The following is a 20,554-nucleotide window of genomic DNA, read 5'->3' as shown; positions in this document are numbered from 1 at the left end:
ATGCTGCTGGAGGATGTGCAGAGATTTGAAGGCTCCGATGTTGGTTCCCAGGTTGAGAAAGGGAGTAACGTGAGCCTAGAGAGAGGGGGTGCCCAAGAAGGACAAGAAACTGGCAGTCATGTTCCCCCAGCTGCAGCATAATGCCAAGTTTGCTCCAGTGACGAGGAGGGAGGGGATGATGAGGTCACTGACTCTACTTGGGTGCCTGATAGAAGAGAGGAGGAGGAGGAGGATGCACAACTCCAATGAGGCAGGATGTCCTCTAGGGGGCAGCTTAAGGGCAGCCACCCTACTGCATCCCACTGCAGGTACAGGGCGCTGCCGATTCCCCGCTGATTTTGAAAAGTTCCTTGGTGTGGGCCTTTTTTGACATGTGTGCAGCAGATCGCACTGTTGCTGTGTGCAACCTATGTCTGAAGTGGATCAAGCATGGCCAGAACAGCAGCCGCTTGGGCACCACATGCTTGACCAGACATTTGACAACCTCCCATGCAGCCTGTTGGCAACAGCACTTGAAAGACCCACATCAAAGAAAAAGGTGGACTTCTCCTTGCTCTTCATCTGGGATCTCCAACCCCACTATACCTCCAGTCCTCTCAAAAACCTGAACTGAGAGGAATGAAGGTATAGCAATAAGTGTCCCAAGTACTTGCAGCCAATCTACTAGCAGAACACCACCATCTGATTTTAGCAGGCAAATTTCCCTACCCAAGTTGCTAAACCGTAAAAAGAAATTCGGTCCCAGCCATCCACATGCTCAGCGTCTGAATGCTAGCTTGGCCAAATTGCTAGCACTGCAACTGCTGCCTTTTCCGCTGGTAGACTCTGCCCCCTTTCGTGAATTTGTGGAATGTGCTATACCTCAGTGGCAGATTCCGAAACGCCATTTCTTTTCATGGAATGCCATTCCGGCTCTCTACCGGCATGTAGAAGGCAATGTTTTGGACAACGGCAGTCAGCAGTAAGGTGCATATTACCGCTGACTCATGGTCTAGCAGGCATGGGCAGGGACGTTACCTTTCCTTATTGGTGCACTGGGTAACTCTGCTGGCAGCTAGGAAGGATGCAGGACAGGGTTCAGTATTGTTGGAGCATGTTCCGCCACCACGCCTCCAAAATGCTAGTGGTGATTCTGCCATGGCTCTCTCCTCTGAGCCAGCGGTGATTCCGTAAGCGTTCAAGGGGCTACGCAAGCACTCAGGCAAAAAGATGCCATGCGGTGCTTGAGTTGGTCTGCTTAGGGGACAGAAGCCACACTGGGGCAGAGATTCTGTCAGCTCTGCAGGGGCAGACTCAGAGGTGGTTTACGCCACCCAAGCTTTAGCCAGGAATGGTTGTATGCGACAATGGCACCAACCTTCTCTCCGGCCTCCGACAGGGAAACTTGACCCATGTTCCATGTTTGGCACACGTCCTGAATTTGGTGGTGCAGCGGTTCTTGAGCAGGTACCCAGGCTTACAGGATCTCCTGAGGCAGGCCAGAAAAGTCTGTGGTAATTTCCGCCGGTCATACAATGCCAGTGCTTGGCTGGCTGACATTCAAAGGGAATGCAACCTGCCCACCAACCGCCTCATTTGCGATATGCCCACCAGGTGGAACTCAATGTTGGCAATGCTGCAGCGGCTGCACATGCAGCAGAGGGCCATCAAAGAGTACCTGTACAAGTATGGCACCAGGACAGGGTCAGGGGAGCTTGGCTTCTTTTCGCCACGCCAGAGGCTACTGATCAAGGGTGCATGAACTGTCCTGTCACCATTTGAGGAGGCCACGAGGATGGTGAGCAACAACAATGCATGCATCAGTGATACTGTCCCTCTTGTCTTCCTGTTGGATGGACAGAACAACGGGAGGAAGAGGAGGCCTTCCTTACCTCTCAAGGCCCCTTTATCCAGATAGTATTCCTGCGGGCCCACCAAACACACAGAAAGAAGAGGAGGAGGATTGTATCAGCATGGACGTGGAGGATAACACTCAGCAGCAGTCTTCAAGGGATGGTTTTAAGTCCCCAGAAACCCAAAGAGTTGTACGTGGCTGTAAGGAGGTTGTTACGGATAATGTCATCCTTAGTGGCCTAGAGGACTCAGAATCGAATGCCTCTGCAAACTTACGCTCATGGCCTCCCTGTTTCTGCAAAGCCTGCGAAAAGACCCTAAGATTCGTGGTATCAAGGAGAGGGATCATTGCTGGCTGGCAACCCTTCTTGATCCACATTACAAGGGTAAGGTTGCATAACTCATCCTGCCTTCGCAGAGGGAGCAGAGGATGAAATATCTTCAGAAGGCCTTGAAGAAAAGTTTGTGCAATGCATTTCCAGACCCTGGGAGGTTACAATTTCCTGGTGCTGGACAACGTGTTTCTGAGACTTCGTTCAGTCAGAGGAAGAGCGGTGGAGAAGGTGGCCGGCTGACCGATGCATTTAGACAGTTTTTCAGTCCTCAGCGCCAAGGTCTGATTGGTTCAAGCAACCATCGCCAGCGTCTGCATTATATGGTGCAGGAATATCCAGGGGCAAGAGCAGACTTGGAGACCTTTCCAACAGAGCATCCACTGGGTTACTGGGTCATGAGGATGGACCACTGGCCAGAACTTGCTCAATATGCAATTGAGCTACTGGCCTGTCCTGCATCCAGCATTCTTTCTGAACGCACATTCAGCGTTGCTGGAGGGTTCGTAATGGATCATAGAGTGCGCCTGTCCACAGACTCCGTTAATAGGCTTACATTCATAAAAATGAATCAGTCTTGAATCAGCAGCTATCAAGCACCTGATGCTGATGTAACTGATTAATTTTTTTATGGATGTGGGATTCCTTGAAGACTGCCTATGCTGAGTGACTATCCTATTCCTCCTTAATCTTGATGATGCTAGCTTCCAACAATATTTTTGGTTTAGGGCACCTATTGTGGGGTCACCAGTACGGTATTTGTATATTGAAATCATATCCCCTCTCAAGCGTCTCTTCTCCAGAGAGAATAAGTTCAGTGCTCGCAACCTTTCCTCATAACTAATATCCTCCAGACCCTTTATTAGCTTTGTTGCCCTTCTTTGTACTCGCTCCAATTCCAGTACATCCTTCCTGAGGACTGGTGCCCAGAGCTGGAGACTATACTCTAGGTGCGGCCGGACCAGAGTCTTGTAGAGCGGGAGAATTATCGTTTTATCTCTGGAGTTGATCCCCTTTTTAATGCATGCCAATATTCTGTTTTCTTTGTTAGCAGCAGCTTGGCATTGCATGCCATTGCTGAGCCTATCATCTACTAGGACCCCCAGGTCCTTTTCCATCCTAGATTCCCCCAGAGGTTCTTCCCCCAGTGTATAGATTGCGTTCAAATTTTGCCACCCAAATGCATTATTTTACATTTTTCCACATTGAACCTTATTTGCCATGTAGTTGCTCACCCCATTAATTTGTCCAGATCTTTTTGCAAGGTTTCCACATCCTGCCCTTATTTTTGTTGTAATATTTCACAGCAGGGCCCATTCCTGCGCTCAACAAGAGTATCTGTGAGGGGTTACAGTGTTGTGGCACCACCACCCCCCAAGGCACAATTTTTCTGCCCCTGTTTAACAGGGGCATGTAATTACAATTCTTGATATAATATTTCACAGCAGGTCCCATTCCTGCGCCCACCAGGAGTAACTGTGAGGGCTTTCAGTGTTGTGGCACCACCAAAGGCCCAATTTTTCTGCCTCTGTTTAACAGGGCATGTCATTACAATTCTAGATCTAACATTTCACAGCAGGGCCTGGTCCTCCGCCCACCGAGAGTAACTGTGAGGGCTTACAGTGTTGTGGCACCACCACCAAAGGCTCAATTTTTCTGCCCCTGTTTAACAGGGGCATGTAAATACAATTTTTGATATAGTACTTCACAGCAGGGCCTGTTCCTGCACTCACCAAGAATAACTGTGAGGGCTTACAGTGTTCTGGTACCACCAACACCTAAGGCCCAATTTTCTGCAGAGTATATAGGGCAGGCCGTATAGTATATATACTTTTGTTCAGAGTATATAGTGCCTGGGGGACCCCCACACCATTTTTTTTTTTATTTGGGTGCGGGGTCCCCCTTAATATCCATACCAGACCCAAAAGGCATGGTAATGGACTGGGGGTGGGAAACTCATGCCATTTTTCTCAATGATTTTCATCTATATTGCCGGGACTCGACAATACATTACAACCGCAAGCAGTTTTAAATTACTTTTTTTCTTTTCGAAACGTTATTTTGCTGTGGTATTGTTCTAAACACGGGAAAACTGCGCCACTTTACAGGTATACTATAGACAACCCCCAGGCACGATATTTAAAGGAATATTTCATTTTTATTGTTTCACTTTAAGCATTATTAAGATCACTGTTCCCGAAAAAACAACTGTTTTTGAAACTTTTTTTTGCATTGATACATGTCCCCTGGGGCAGGACCCGGGTCCCCAAACACTTTTTATGGCAATAACTTGCATATAAGCCTTTAAAATTAGCACTTTTGAGTTTTCACATTTAACGGTGTTCACGTGTTCGAACAAACTTTTCGCCTGTTCGCATGTTCTGTTGCGAACCGAACCGGGGGGTGTTTGGTTCATCCCTAATGTAAAGTAGTCAGTATACAGCTTGTATGACAGTGTAAATTTGCTGTCCCCTCAAAATAACTCAACACACAGCCATTAATGTCTAAACCGCTGGCAACAAAAGTGAGTACACCCCTAAGTGAATATGTCCAAATTGAGCTCAAAAGTCAATATTTTGTGTGGCCAGCATTATTTTCCAGCATTGCCTTAACCCTCTTGGGCATGGAGTTCACCAGAGATTCATGGGTTGCCACTGGAGTCCTCTTTCACTCCTCCATGACGACATCACAGAGCTGGTGGATGTTAGAGACCTTGCGCTCCTCCACCTTCCATTGGAGGATGCCCCACAGATGCTCAATAGGGTTTAGGTCTGGGAGACATGCTTGGCCAATCCATCACCTTTACCCTCAGCTTCTTTAGCAAGGCAGTGGTCATCTTGGAGGTGTGTTTGGGGTCGTTATCATGTTGGAATACTGCCCTGCGGCCCAGTTTCCAAAGGGAGGGGATCATGCTCTGCTTTAGTAGGTCTTAGTACTTGTTGGCATTCATGGATCCCTCAATGAACTGTAGCTCCCCAGTGATGGCAGCACTCATGCAGCCCCAGACCATAACAACCCCACCACCATGCTTGACTGCAGGAAAAACACACTTGTCATTGTAATCCTCACCTGGTTCCCGCCACACATGCTTGACATCATCTGAACCAAATAAGTTTATCTTGGTCTCATCAGACCACAGGACATGGTTCCAGTAATCCATGTCCTTAGTCTACTTGTCTTCAGAAAACTGTGGTCTTTCTTGTGCATCATCTTTAGAAGAGGCTTCCTTCTGGGATGACAGCCATGCAGACCAATTTGATGCAGGGTGCGGCGTATGATCTGAGCACTGACAGGCTGACCCCCCCTTCAACCTCTGCAGCAATGCTGGCAGCACTCATACGTCTATTTCCCAAAGACAACCTCTGGATATGACACTGAGTACGTGCACTCAACATCTTTGGTCGACCATGGCGAGGCCTGTTCTGAGTGGAACCTGTCCTGTTAAACTGCTGTATGGTCTTGGCCACTGTGCTGCAGCTCAGTTTCAGGGTCTTGGCAATCTTCTTATAGCCTAGGCCATCTTTATGTAGAGCAACAATTCTTTTTTTCAGATCCTCAGAGAGTTCTTTGCCATGAGGTGCCATGTTGAATTTCCTGTGACCAGTATGAGAGAGTGAGAGCGATAACACAAAATTTTACAAACCTGCTCCCCATTCATACCTGAGATCTTGTAACACTAACAAATCACATGACACCAGGGAAGGGAAAATGGCTAATTGGTCCCAATTTGGACAATTTCACTTAGGGGTGTACTCACTTTTGTTGCCAACGGTTTAGACATTAATGGCTGTGTGTTGAGTTATTTTGAGAGGACAGCAAATTTACACTGTTATGCAAGCTGTACACTCACTACTTTACATTGTAGCAAAGTGTCATTTCTTCAGTGTTGTCACACGAAAATATATAATAAAATATTTACAAAAATGTGAGGGGTGTACTCACTTTTGTGAGATACTGTGTGTGTGTGTATATCTCTAATATATATATACAGTTGCAATAAAAAGTATGTGAACCCCTTTGGAATGATATGGATTTCTGCACAAATTGGTCATAAAATGTATTGGTCATAAAGTATGTGAACCCCTAGACTAATGAGATCTCCAAGAGCTAATTGGAGTGAGGTGTCAGTCAACTGGAGTCCAATCAATGAGATGAGATTGGAGGTGTTGGTTACAGCTGCCCTGCCCTATAAAAAACACACACCAGTTCTGGGTTTGCTTTTTACAAGAAGCATTGCCTGATGTGAATGATGCCTCGCACAAAAGAGCTCTCAGAAGACCTAAGATTAAGAACTGTTGACTTGTATAAAGCTGGAAAGGGTTATAAAAGTATATCCAAAAGCCTTGCTGTTCATCAATTCACAGTAAGACAAATTGTCTATAAATGGAGAAAGTGCAGCACTGCTGCTACTCTCCCTAGGAATGGGCGTCCTGTAAAGATGACTGCAAGAGCACAGCGCAGACTTCTCAATGAGGTGAAGAAGAATCCTAGAGTGTCAGCTAAAGACTTACAAAAGTCCCTGGCATATGCTAACATCCCTGTTAACGAATCTACGATCCGTAAAACACTAAGGGCTCTTTCACATGGACGTTCCGTATGTCCGTTTTTCATCCTTCCGTTTTCGGATGAAAAACGGACATACATGTATCCCTATGGAATAGCGGATGTCAGCGGATGAACGTCCGCTGACATCCGCTGAAATCCGTCTCCGCTATGATCCGTTTATCATAACGGAGGAAAACCCTACTTTTCCTTCCGTATGAAAAACGGAACGGACGTAAAACTGATGTCAGCGGATGATCCGATTTACATCCGATCCGCTGACATCCGTTTTTTACCCAAATATGTTTTTTTTTTTTTTAATATTGCACTAAAAATCTAACCTATGACCCAGGTAGTGGTCCCAAAGGAAGTAACCTGCTGCCCATGAGCGCAGTGTGGTGAGAGAGGAGAGAGAGGAGAGACAGAGTGAGAGAGGAGAGACAGACAGGCAGAGTAGAGAGAGAGGAGAGAGAGAGAGAGGAGAGAGAGAGGAGAGAGAGAGAGAGAGAGAGGAGAGAGAGGAGAGAGAGAGAGAGAGAGAGGAGAGAGAGAGAGAGAGAGAGAGAGAGGAGAGAGAGAGAGAGAGAGAGAGGAGAGAGAGAGGAGAGAGAGAGAGGAGAGAGGAGAGAGAGAGAGAGAGGAGAGGAGAGAGAGAGAGAGGAGAGGAGAGGAGAGGAGAGAGAGAGGAGAGGAGAGAGAGGAGAGGAGAGGAGAGAGAGAGGAGAGGAGAGGAGACAGAGAGGAGAGGAGAGAGAGAGAGGAGAGGAGAGAGAGAGGAGAGGAGAGAGAGAGGAGAGGAGAGAGAGAGGAGAGAGAGAGGAGAGGAGAGAGAGAGGAGAGAGAGAGGAGAGAGAAGAGGAGAGAGAGGAGAGAGAGAGGAGAGCGAGATAAAGAAAGAGATGGCTAAAGATGTTTCACACGAGCGCCTCATTAACCTGGTGCATGCCAGGCCAGCAATTTGGGACAAAAAATCCAGCCAGTACAGTGACCGCATCACAAAAGGAAGGATTTGGGAAGAAATTTTCCAAGATGTCACACCGAACTGGACATCAATGAACGCAAAGCAGCGCAAGATACGTGGTAAGTAGTTTGTGGGGATGGGGGTGGGGTGCCTTGGTGAGACTTGAAGTACACCCATATGCATGTAGAGTACATGTCAGTGCCACCTGTCCCCAGTGCCACGTATAAGTGGCATCTGTTATCAGTGCCACGTATTAGTGCCATCAGTGCCACGTATTAGTGCCATCAGTGCCAGGTATTAGTGCCATCTGCCATCAGTGCCACGTATTAGTGCCATCAGTGCCACGTATTAGTGCCATCTGCCATCAGTGCCACGTATTAGTGCCATCAGTGCCACGTATTAGTGCCATCTGCCATCAGTGCCACGTATTAGTGCCATCTGCCATCAGTGCCATGTATTAGTGCCATCAGTGCCACGTATTAGTGCCATCAGTGCCACGTATTAGTGCCATCTGCCATCAGTGCCACGTATTAGTGCCATCAGTGCCACGTATTAGTGCCATCAGTGCCACATATTAGTGCCATCAGTGCCACGTATTAGTGCCATCAGTGCCACGTATTAGTGCCATCTGCCATCAGTGCCACGTATTAGTGCCATCAGTGCCACGTATTAGTGCCATCAGTGCCACGTATTAGTGCCATCTGCCATCAGTGCCACGTATTAGTGCCATCTGCCATCAGTGCCACGTATTAGTGCCATCAGTGCCACGTATTAGTGCCATCAGTGCCACGTATTAGTGCCATCTGCCATCAGTGCCACGTATTAGTGCCATCAGTGCCACGTATTAGTGCCATCAGTGCCATGTATTAGTGCCATCTGCCATCAGTGCCACGTATTAGTGCCATCAGTGCCACGTATTAGTGCCATCAGTGCCACGTATTAGTGCCATCAGTGCCACGTATTAGTGCCATCTGCCATCAGTGTCATGTGTCATTGTCCTGGTGCTCCAGGGCCTTCATAGGATAGTCAACAAGATTGCTTAGAGCATCTTTACAGCTGAAAACATATGGGTTAAAAATAGTATACCTAATATTTTATGTTATGTTAATTTTGTATACTTTTCATATGCAGGCAAAAAAATCATCACGCGCTGGACATCAATTAGGGATCGATTTAGAAGAGAATTAAACGAAGAAGCAGAGCAGAGTAGAAGTGGTGCAGGAACATCCCAAAAAAGAAGAAGTCCATTTTTCGAAATGTTGGGGTTTTTAAGAAGTGTAATGGACTTAAGATCGTAAGTACATAAGTAAATAGTTCTTTGCACCCCAAAATTGCCAACCGCTGCACGAACATTGACATTGGCAGAATGGCACGTACAGGCAAATGGGCATACAGGTACCTCCATTTCAATTTGCCGCCGTGTGGTTGCGCGCGCGAGTCTGCAACGAAATCCATGAGTGTGATTGCGGGTCGCGCTGACTCGATGTCCGTGGGGATACCCGCGATCGTCTCACGGTGAGGAAGAACGGGAAAAATGCTGATGTAAACAAGCATTTCCCCGTTCTGCCTAGTGACACTGACACTGATCACAGCTCCCGATTGCAGTGTCGTGACACACGTAGCCCATCCCCCCCCTAAAGTTAGAACACATCCCTAGGACACACTGCAGTGCCCCCTCCTGGTCAACCCCTTCACTGCCAGTCACATTTACACAGTAATCAATGCATTTTAAATCACACTGATTGCTGTATATTTTGTGGGTATAATTTATATTGCAATAAGAACAAAATCTTGCTTTTTTATTTCAAAATTCTTGCTCTATAATTGTTTATAGCGCAAAACTAAAAACCGCAGAGGTGATCAAATCACACCAAAAGAAATCTCTATTTGTGGGGAAAAAAATACGTTGCACGACCGCGCAACTGTAAGTGACGCAGTGCCGAATCGCAAAAAAGTGCTATGGTCTGTGGCCAACCAAATGGTCCTGGGCTTAAGTTGTTAGTCGACTCAAATCATAGACCCATTTAGAACACATGGATTATGTATTGTAATAAATATACAGTGCTGTCCTTTAATCGATCAATCAAAATATCTTTACAGTACAAGCACCAACATTTCAGAAACGGAAGAGGAGGAGGGGAATTCCGAATCAGGAACTGTTATCCAAACACCCGAAAGTGTACAAGACCCAATAACATCAGAGCATGGTGCCGAACAATTGCTTTCATCTGAAACATCAACTCAGCCCCCTGCATGTAGAACTGACCAGGAAAGACAAGAAAGACAACGTGTGCCTGTAAGTATCCCATGCAAAATGACCCATTCTAAAACGTTTACATTGATAAATGTTCTAAAAAATTTCTCCCTCAACAGAATCGTTCTGTACGTGCCACAACAAGTCGACAACGCGGAGGGCAATCCAGGCCAGATTTAGAGGGTGCGATGATACAATTCATGGAAGACATGAGGGAAAGGAGGAGAGCTGAATCAAGAGATCCTTTTTCGGACCCCGCTAATCAGGATGCAGTGTACCTGAGAAGTCTGTACCACCAACTGGCACAGGTCCCCATGCACAGAAAAATGGAGGTTCATATGTCACTTTTTAATTTTACTGGGGTGTGTGTAAGGGCTGCAATTGCTGGTGACCCTATGCCGCCGCTCATAAATGAGCAACAACGCCCCTACCAACACCCCTATGCCTTGGACCCTGCTCCTCTAAATTTAACTTCACAGATGTACCATCATCAATACCCTACCCCCCATCAACCAACTACAGGTGTACACAATGCAGTGACCCCACCTCAAGTTGCGCCTTATTACCAGGATCTGTAATTGGTCCTTTTTTGTGCATCTGTTCACCCGAAAATAAGACCTAGCGTGCTTGTTGGTGATGGCTGTAATATAAGCCCTACCCCCCAAATATGCCCTAGTTTAAGTCCTTGTAGGTCTTATTTTCAGTTTACTCACTTTTTTGGTAATATTGGTAAAAATATTTTTGTTATTGTATTATGGTTATACAATATATATTTTTATATATATATATTTGGAGTTATCTGTGCTGTGGTCAATAAGTTTATATGACACGAATAAAACTATTTGACTGCATGGAAAACTGCATTTTATTTTTGTACTCTCTATACACTACATAATATTTAAAAATAAAAAAGATGATAGATTACATAGGCAAAGAAGAGCAATGTTGGCACTGCTTAAACACGATTATACTGCCATGGAACCTCTCCATCAGGGGACATAAAATGGTCTGCAAACTGGTCACGCTGAGCAAGAACAGAATAGCTTGGACGCGGTCCACAAAGATTGACAGAGGGCAAATGGATTTCATCTTCATCTTCCATGCTGATGCCTTCCTTCTCACGAATTATATTGTGCAGCACACAGCATGCTTGAATAACACCTACAGCATTGGTCAGTTTCAGTTGCATGGCACTGTGAAATATGCGCCATTTGCTACTTAGTATGCCAAATGTGCATTCGATGTACCTCCTTGCTCTACTAAGTCGGTAGTTGAAGATTCTCTTTTTGTAGTTTAAATTATGTTTTGCATATGGCCTTAAAATGTGCTTTGAGAGCGCAAAAGCCTCATCAGCCACGAGGACATGAGGCATATCAGGTCCAGATGTTCCAGGAAGTGGTTTGTCAGGTGGTAAATTCATCCTGCCCTCTAGAAGCCTTCTCCCCATTCTGGATGCCCTAAACACTCTGGAGTCAGCAGTGCTGCCATATGCACCAATATCCACAGTGACAAATTTAAAGTTGCTATCACAGATTGCCATCAGAACCACGGAAAAATATTTTTTGTAGTTGTAATAGCTGGAACCAGATCCAGGAGGCATTGTAATCCGAATGTGTTTGCCATCCAAGGCTCCAAAGCAGTTTGGGAATTGCGTGTTCTTTAGGAATCCATCTGCGATTTTTGACCACATTTGTACGTCAGGAACTGGCATCACAAGCGGACTTAGCTCCTCCCATATAGCCTTGCAGGTGTCATGTACAATATCTGATATTGTTGATATACCCAGCAGAAAATAGTGGTTCAAACTAGTGAAGGTTTGACCCGTGGCAAGAAACCTAAGATGAATATAAACGAATGTTAGACTACACTGTACACAATAGTATATGTGCATGAGCTCTATACATCCAATACCAGAGAAGTGGGAGAGGAGCGAGTTGTCGGGCAGACGCATCGCTAGACTGTGGGATAGGTAAGTGGCTGTTTATTCAAAGTCAGCAGCTACACCTTTTGTAGCCAATGGCTTTTAATAGGGTGGTATTCAGCTTTAAGAGGTGGTTAGGTGGCAGTTGAGAGGGGTCGGGGGGAGGGGGGGGGGAGTTATGTACATGCATTGTCAAATATCTAGGGGTTTGACTATTGGCTCAGGGGAGTAGGGGGGCTCATAATCTAAAATAAACAACAGCATAAGCCTGGTGTACCTGAGAGTAAGTAGGAGACGTTCCTGGGGGGGCACGCAGCGTCTCATGTTAGTGTCCAAACGATGCAGACATGGTTGAAGTTTATCTAGGACGAAATCAAACGTGGGTATAGTCATCCTGGTAAAATTGAAGAATTTTGTTGGGTATCTTCGCAAATCGCCATAATGCAGAGCAACAAAACCCTCATAGGGCCTCTTCAGCAGCATGGGATGTGTCCAATAGGTGCGACGTTTTCGCTGCAATCTTCTCCTCCTTCGACTCTCCACTCTCCTCACATACTCCATAAGGACAACACATGTCACGTCGTCCCAAAATTGGGTAGAATACATAGCTAAAAATACTACAAACACACAGAGACAGGTAACGAGACAAAATAATGTCTGCACAATATCACTGGGACCACAAAGCAGCATGGGAAACATAATGCATGCTGGGGAAGAGTGAAGTCTCACAGGAGATTAGATGAAAAAAAGGATCAAAAACGGATGAGAAACTGAAGAAAAAGCAATGAAAAACTGAAGTCCATTAAAAAAAACGGATGTCTGCGTATGTAAAACGGATGTAAAACGGATGTAAAACGGACGTAAACGGACCTAAAACGGACGTTCGCGGACATGAAAACGGATGTCAGAATTGACATCCGCATCCGTTTTTCAACCCAAAAAAAAAAAAAACTGAACTTAACTGAACGGACATAAAAAACGGAACGTCCGTGTGAAAGAGCCCTAAACAAGAATGGATTTCATGGGAGGATACCACAGAGGAAGCCACTGCTGTCCAAAAAAAACATTGCTGCACGTTTACAGTTTGCACAAGAGCACCTGGATGTTTCACAGCAGTACTGGCAAAATATTCTGTGGACAGATGAAACCAAAGTTGAGTTGTTTGGAGGAAACACACAACACTATGTGTGGAGAAAAAGAGGCACAGCACACCAACATCAAAACCTCATCCCAACTGTGAAGTATGGTGGTGGGGGCATCATGGTTTGGGGCTGCTTTGCTGCGTCAGGGCCTGGACGGATTGCTATCATCGAAGGAAAAATGAATTCCCAAGTTTATCAAGACATTTTGCAGGAGAACTTAACCGCTTCAGCCCCGGAAGAATTTACCTCCTTCCTGACCAGAGCACTTTTTGCGATTCTTTTTGTCGCTTTAACTGACAATTGCGTGGTCGTGCGACGTGGCTCCCAAACAAAACTGACATCCTTTTTTTCCCACAAATAGAGCTTTCTTTTAGTGGTATTTGATCACCTCTGCGGTTTTATTTTTTGCGCTATAAACAAAAAAATAGCGACAATTTTGAAAAAAACGCATTATTTTTTACTTTTTGCTATAATAAATATCCCCAAAAAATAATTAAAAAACGTTTTTTTCTTCAGTTTAGGCCGATACGTATTCTTCTACATATTTTTGGTAAAAAAAATCGCAATAAGCAATTATTGATTGGTTTGTGCAAAAGTTATAGGGTTTACAAAATAGGGGATAGTTTTATGGCATTTTTATTAATAATTTTCTTTTTACTAGTAATGGCGGCGATCAGCGTTTTTTATTGTGACTGCGACATTATGGCGGACACATCAGACATTTTTGACACATTTTTGGGACCACTGTCATTTATACAGCAATCAGTGCTATAAAAATGCACTGATTCCTGTGTAAATGACACTGGCAGTGAAGGGGTTAACCACTAGGGGGCGGGGAGGGGTTAAGTCAGTACTAGGGAGTGTTTTCTAACTGTAGGGGGGATGGGCTAGCTGTGACACGTCACTGATCTCTGCTCCCGATGACAAGGAGCAGAGATCAGTGAGACTGTCACTAGGCAGAATGGGGAGATGCTTGTTTACATCAGCATCTCCCCGTTCGTCCTCTCCGTGAGGCGATTGCGGGTATCCCGTCGGCAGCTTGCATGCGATGGCACGGCAGGAAATTCAAACGGGACTTACAGGTACGCCCATTTGCCCAGCCGTGCCATTCGGCCGACGTACATCAGCGTGCGCCCGTCGGGAAGTGGTTAAGGCCATCTGTCCACCAGCTAAAGCTCAACAGAAGATGGGTGTTGCAACAGGACAACAACCCAAAGCATAGAAGTAAATCAACAACAGAATGGCTTAAACAGAAGAAAATACGCCATCTGGAGTGGCCCAGTCAGAGTCCTGACCTCAACCCGATTGAGATGCTGTGGCATGACCTCAAGAAAGCGATTCAGACCAGACATCCCAAGAATATTGCTGAACTGAAAGTTCTGTTAAGAGGAATGGTCAAGAATTACTCCTGACCGTTGTGCACGTCTGATCTGCAAATACAGGAAACGTTTGGTTGAAGTTATTGCTGCGAAAGGAGGTTCAACCAGTTATTAAATCCAAGGGTTCACATACTTTTTCCACCTGCACTGTGAATGTTTACATGGTGTGTTCAATAAAAACATGGTAACATTTAATTCTTTGTGTGTTATTAGTTTAAGCAGACTGTGATTGTCTATTGTTGTGACTTAGATGAAAATCAGATCACATTTTATGACCAATTTGTGCAGAAATCCATATCATTCCAAAAGGGTTCCCATACTTTTTATTGCAACTATATATATATATATATATATATATATATATATATATATATATATACAAATATATACACAAATAGATACTGTATATAATGCAAAGATAAAATTTTTGATTGTTTACATAAATCACTTGTGTGAACTTCTATTTTTCTTCCTTTTAGCATCAACAATATCTGGAATTACAGATAATAGCTGTCAGTCTGCCAAGTCTGTTGACTCAGGTCAACAACAAATCATCAGTCATACCATCGTTATGCTGAAGAAACACATCTGTATGACTCCTTCAAAGACATTTCTACTACACATTTGACTAACTCTAGGGACTGCCTCTCTCTCTGCTATCTGATCCCTAATGTCTACTCAATTCTTTTATGTGACATAACACAGAGGAAAATTGCTAACAAGACCAGAAGTTGAGTTGCAGTCCAAAATGACCAATCATACTGCTTGTTTCTGGTCAGTATGAGCAACAACTCTACTTTGGTATTTGCTTTGCTTGCTGCAATCCCTTTAAAGTAGAACTATAGACAAAATGTTTTTTTTCTTTTTGTGATAGACAAAGGGAGGCTTATAACCCCTGTTGGTTTATTTTTTGCCACCAATGTCCCATTTTGGAGATTTACTTTCACATCTTGTCCCATAGCCAAAACAGAAAGTGAGAGCAAATACCTGCAAATTAAGGGAATTTCTTTAAGACCCCCAGGCCACCAGAACTAGTGTCCCCATTGAAAGATTTTCCCTCTATAACTTTTCTGGGGACTGGTTGCTAAGGAGGAGGCCGGGAAGCCGGCTGCCGCATCCTTTACAAGCAATGAGTCATCAGCTGTCAGTGGGCTTCCCTGCTGAATGTGAAGAAAAAAAAATGCCGGCTAAAAAAAAAAAATTGTGAAGAAAAATAGCGTGGGGTCCCCCCCAGGTCCTTGGGTCTAGCATGGATTCGGAGGGGATCCCCCACACCAAATTTTTTTTTTAAATGGCTTGGGGTCCTCCCCAAAATCCATACCAGACCCTTATCCGATAATGCAGCCTGGCAGGTCAGGAAAGGGAGGGGACGAGCGAGCGCCCCCCCCCGAACCATACCAGGCCGCATGCCCTCAACATGGGTGGGTGGGTGCTTTGGAGAAGGTGGGCTCTGCACCCCACCTCCCCAAATCACCTTGCCCGAATGTTGATGGGGACAAAGGCCTCTTCCCAACAACCCTTGTCCGGTGGTTGTCGGGGTCTGCGGGCGGGGGGGCTTATCGGAATCTGGAAGCCCCCTTTACCAAGATCCCCAGATCCTGGCCTCCCCCCTATGTGAATAAGTATGGGGTACATTGTACCCCTAACCATTCACAAAAAAAAGTAGTGTAGTGTGAAAAAATACAGTAGACAGTTTTTGACAAGTCTATTATTAAAAATATCTTCTTCTTCCCCGCTTCTTCCTCCGGTCTTCCTCCATCTTCTCCCACATCTTCCTCCTCTGGGCTTCTCCTTCTCCCACTTTCTCTTCTACTCTTCTTCTTTCTCCTGTCTTCTTTGTCCGGTGTTCTTCTTCCTCTGCTGTCGCTCCCACCGACGACCCTCCTCCGATGCTGCGTCCCCCTGATCTGTCCGCACCGATGTCAAGCATTTCTTAGATAACAATAGGGGTGTGGCTATCGGGTGACTTCATCTGGAGGCCCAGCCCCTAGTGACGTCACCGCCCGCGGCATGATGGGTCAATGACGTCAGAAGGGGGTGGGGCCTCCAGGTGACATCATCCGATGACCACGTCTACATCATTATCTAAGAAATGCTTGACATCGGTGCGGACAGATCAGCGGGACACAGCATCTGAGGAGGGGGGGCGGCGGCAGAGGAAGAAGAACACCGGTCAAAGAAGACAGGAGAAAGATGAAGAGTGGAAGAAGAAGCGGGAGAAGGAGAAGCCCGGAGGAGGAAGATGCGGGAGAAGATGGAGGAAGACCAGAGGAAGAAGCGGGGAAGAAGAAGATATTTATAATAAAAGACTGTCTACTGTATTTTTTCACACTACACTACTTTTTTTTGGTGAATGGGTAGGGGTACAATGTACCCCATACTTATTCACATAGGGGGGAGGCCGGGATCTGGGGGCCCCCTTGTTAAAGTTGGCTTCCAGATTCTGATAAGCCCCCCACCTGCAGACCCCGACAACCACTGGGCAAGGGTTGTCGGGAAGAGGCCCTTGTCCCCATCAACATGGGGGAAAGGTGCTTTGGGGTGGGGGACGCAGAGCTCCCACCCCCCCATGTTGAGGGCATGCGGCCTGGTATGGTTCGGGGGGGGTGCTCGCTCATCCCCTCCCTTTCCCGACCTGCCGGGCTGCATTCTCGGATAAGGGTCTGGTAAGGATTTTGGGGGGGACCCCACTTCATTTTTTTTTTACATTTTACACTAGACCCAAGGGCATGGTATGGACCTGGGGGGACCCCACGCTGTTTTTATTTTACCCGCTGACAGCTGATGACTCATCGGTTGTTAAGGATGCAGCGGCTGGCTTCCCGGCTCCCTCCTTAGCAACCAGCTATATATAGTGTAAGAAAAGAAAATATGCAAAACGCAAATCGCGGTAAAAAAGAGTATCCAAAAACGCGGCGACCACCACAAAAAGCACTGCATAAATGCTCAAACATGCATATATGTGAATCGAGCCTAATTGCCCTCCCAGTTCTAATCAAGTCCTTATCAGTTCTACAACATCTCATCATAACCACTTCCTGTTTCTATAACTACACCCTACTCTTAATGCCAAACTCCAACCAAAATGTTGGATCTCTCTCAGGTTCTCTTCTGTCTCTGACCACATTGGGAAAATGTTCCATCAGTTCAATCAATTCCAATTTTCCATCTGAGGGAATGGATGTCACTGGGACATAAAACACGGACAACAAAACAACACCCCCCCCCCCATGTTTTTTTTTTTTTTTTTTTACTGTGTTGTCATTGGAGGGATGTCCTATTACTTCCTCTCTGACAGAAACAGAGGTGAAGAGGCTCAAACCCTTCCTTGCTCTATCCAAAATAAAATAAAACATTTTGGTTGGGGAAGTTTTTAATCACTATACTGCCTTCTGTCACTTTTATCCCTAACAGCATCTACCCCCAGCTGCACTTTTTATTTGTCATTGCACTAGCTGTCTTGTTGATTAATGCAGCATTAATATCAAATTATTATACTTTTTAATTAGGAAGGCTGGTCTTCGATAAGCATCTGTTTTTTCATGTCTCTGATTGTCAGATTTTTCTATAGACTGTTGGCAGGCAGATCCCTCCTGTCTTCGGTCTCCTTTTCTTATACACAGTGATATGCTTTTATGCCGTATGCTTTTTTATTATCTACTTGCAAGGTAATGTGGAATATTTTGGTGCCAAGAAGCTAGGTAAATAGTAATAATATTAAGGAATAAAAAATTCTCAGTGTAAACACATCAGAATCTGCTTTTACTGCCTTTTCCTTCAATTGGTCTATTTGCAGATCTTATCATTTCTTCTATCATTTGTTCTGCAGCGCGACCTTCAAAAGTAATTTTAAAAAATCCGGAAATGGCCCATTTATTTAGAACACAATGCAGAAATATCTTTCCATACTGTGTGTGTTACCAAGAGCTGTAGTTGAAATACAGTAAACACAACAGCAAATAGAAATGCTTTAAGGAAGGAACATTTTGTCATTTTTGTGTCTCGGTTTGCCAACTGCTTAAAGTGGAACTTCACTTTCTCAATCGACATTGACTATTTTTAATCTTCATGCTGTTAGCATTAGTAAATAGATAGGAAAGTATAATATAATTATTTGTTTTAAGCTTTTTTTTTTACATTTCTTCAGTTACTTCATTTCCATGCCTAGGAAAATGATGTCACACATCCCCAGAGTCTTCAGGAGGGAAGGAGGGTTTTTTACAGCTAAGCACACCCTCCGGCCTGCATGCCTGAGTTAAGTGGTGGATTCCAGGGAGTAAATGCTACATGAATCATCTGCCCTTATGAGGCTACAGCCAAAAGTGCTAGGGGGTGTTTTCCAAAGTGATTTCTCAGCAATAAATAAATAAATAAATAAAGCACGGGGACATGGATGGATGGGTGAGTTTGCTTTGAATATTAACCTCTTCATGCCTAAGCCTTTTTCTGACAATTGTTGCTTACAAGTTAAAATCTGTATTTTTTGCTAGAAAATTACTTAGAACCCCCAAACATTATATATATATATTTTTTTTTTTTTGCAGAATTTTTTTTTTGGAAGAAATACACTTTCATGAATTAAAAAAAGACAAAACAGTGAAGTTAGCCCAGTTTTTTTGTATAATGTGAAAGATGATGTTACGGCGAGTAAATAGATACCTAACACATGCTTTAAAAACTGCGCACACTCATGGAATAGCGACAAACTATGGTACTTAAAAATCTCCATAGGTCATGCTTTAAAAATGTCTACAAGTTACCAGTTTAATGTTACAGAGAAGGTCTTGTGCTAAAATTATTGCTCTCACTCTAACGATCGCAGCGATACCTCACATGTGTGGTTTGAACACTGTTTACATTTGTGGGCGCTACTTACGCATGCATTCGCTTCTGGGGCTCTTTAAATTTTTGTAATTTCTTTAAAAAAAAAAAAATTCTGATAATTTTTATTGCTGTCACAAGGAAAGTAAACATCCCTTGTGACACTAATAGGCAGTGACAGGTTCTCTTTATGGAGGGACCTGGGGTCTAAAAGACCCCAAATCCCTCCTTTGCACTTAAAAGCATTCAAAACGCCAAGTTTGGCTGTTTTGAATGCTGTAATTTTTTTCAAATTTGGCGCATTTAAGTCTTCTGTAAACCGAATGTGATGTCATGACATTGTTTCCGAGTTACTAGATCCGAGACCAGATCAAAGCTGATTGTGGCTTCATTCTGGTCTCCAGCCAGCCAGCGGATGTGTCGGCTGGTCGCTCGGGCCTCCTGGTCTATGTCCCCTCCCGCTGCTTGGAATAACAGCCAAGCGGTTGTTATCACAAGAAAGCCAACCACCAGCACAAACTTTAATTTTAAACGTGTAGTTAATTAAAAATATTACAGTTCTTTCCTATTAACCTTAGCAGGCCTTGGCTGTGGTCATGTAGCTGAAAGAGGATGGACTTAATGCAATCAACAAAATCTCTCTGTAATGACTCACTTGTAAATGTGTCCTCAGGAATGTTCGCCTCTTGGTAAACTCAAAGTTACTCCTCATAAGAAGGTAGAGGAGAGCTGATGCCTCGTTTCTGGTGGAGTTGAGTTTTGAAGTGCAGCATTTGAGAACTTCATAGCAAAATGCTGCACACATATCCACTCTTCCTTTAAAGAATGCTGATGGAAACTATCAAAAGAAGGTTGAATTTGTTAAACAATGATACTTAAATTAACATGTTAAAACTGTGTATTTTTAAACATTATGTAGTTATGGAAAAATGGGGTTGGACTCCTGACATTTCCGCATATAGGCTTAGAGGGTAGTGCAGTGGGCCAAAAGAAAGCAAAAATCCCTCCACTGAATTAGTGTGTAGCACAGTAGAGCCCTCGTAGAATAGAACATATTCACATCTCATATGCCTAAAATAAGGAGATTGTGTCTCCTTTCAGTATTGCGGGTGGAGCCATGCACAAAAATTCTTTATTCTCCTTGGCTAACTTCACATCTGAATCGCTTGGTGTATAGCACAGATACAGCTTAACATAACAGAGCCACTTTTTCCAAACTGCATACCATGTATTACATACAGTTGGGCTCAATCAGTGCAGTGTATGGGAAAGAAGGCTTCTGCAAGGTAGGGCTTGGGGGCCAATGAGAATGACCAGACAGGTTATAGCGAGGTGCACTAAACAGGGCCGTAGATATTTTTTTTTCCTG

General features: G+C 44.6%; 1 protein-coding gene across 2 annotated transcripts in view; it reads right to left on the bottom strand.

Annotated features, from left to right (window-relative positions):
• The window catches only part of DOCK11 (dedicator of cytokinesis 11), a 525,243-nt gene that overhangs the window by 242,028 nt on the left and 262,661 nt on the right, over positions 1-20,554 (bottom strand). For both annotated transcript variants that reach the window (XM_073599152.1, XM_073599153.1), the window contains one exon: positions 19,841-20,023. In XM_073599152.1, coding sequence (XP_073455253.1) covers positions 19,841-20,023 — 183 coding nt within the window. The remainder of the gene's footprint in view (positions 1-19,840; positions 20,024-20,554) is intronic.

Source organism: Aquarana catesbeiana, linkage group LG09 (assembly GCF_042186555.1).
Source record: "Aquarana catesbeiana isolate 2022-GZ linkage group LG09, ASM4218655v1, whole genome shotgun sequence".
Classification (NCBI taxonomy): Eukaryota; Metazoa; Chordata; class Amphibia; order Anura; family Ranidae; genus Aquarana; species Aquarana catesbeiana.
The sequence above is the reverse complement of the archived record's forward strand: the minus strand, read 5'-3'. Positions and strand labels throughout refer to the sequence as shown.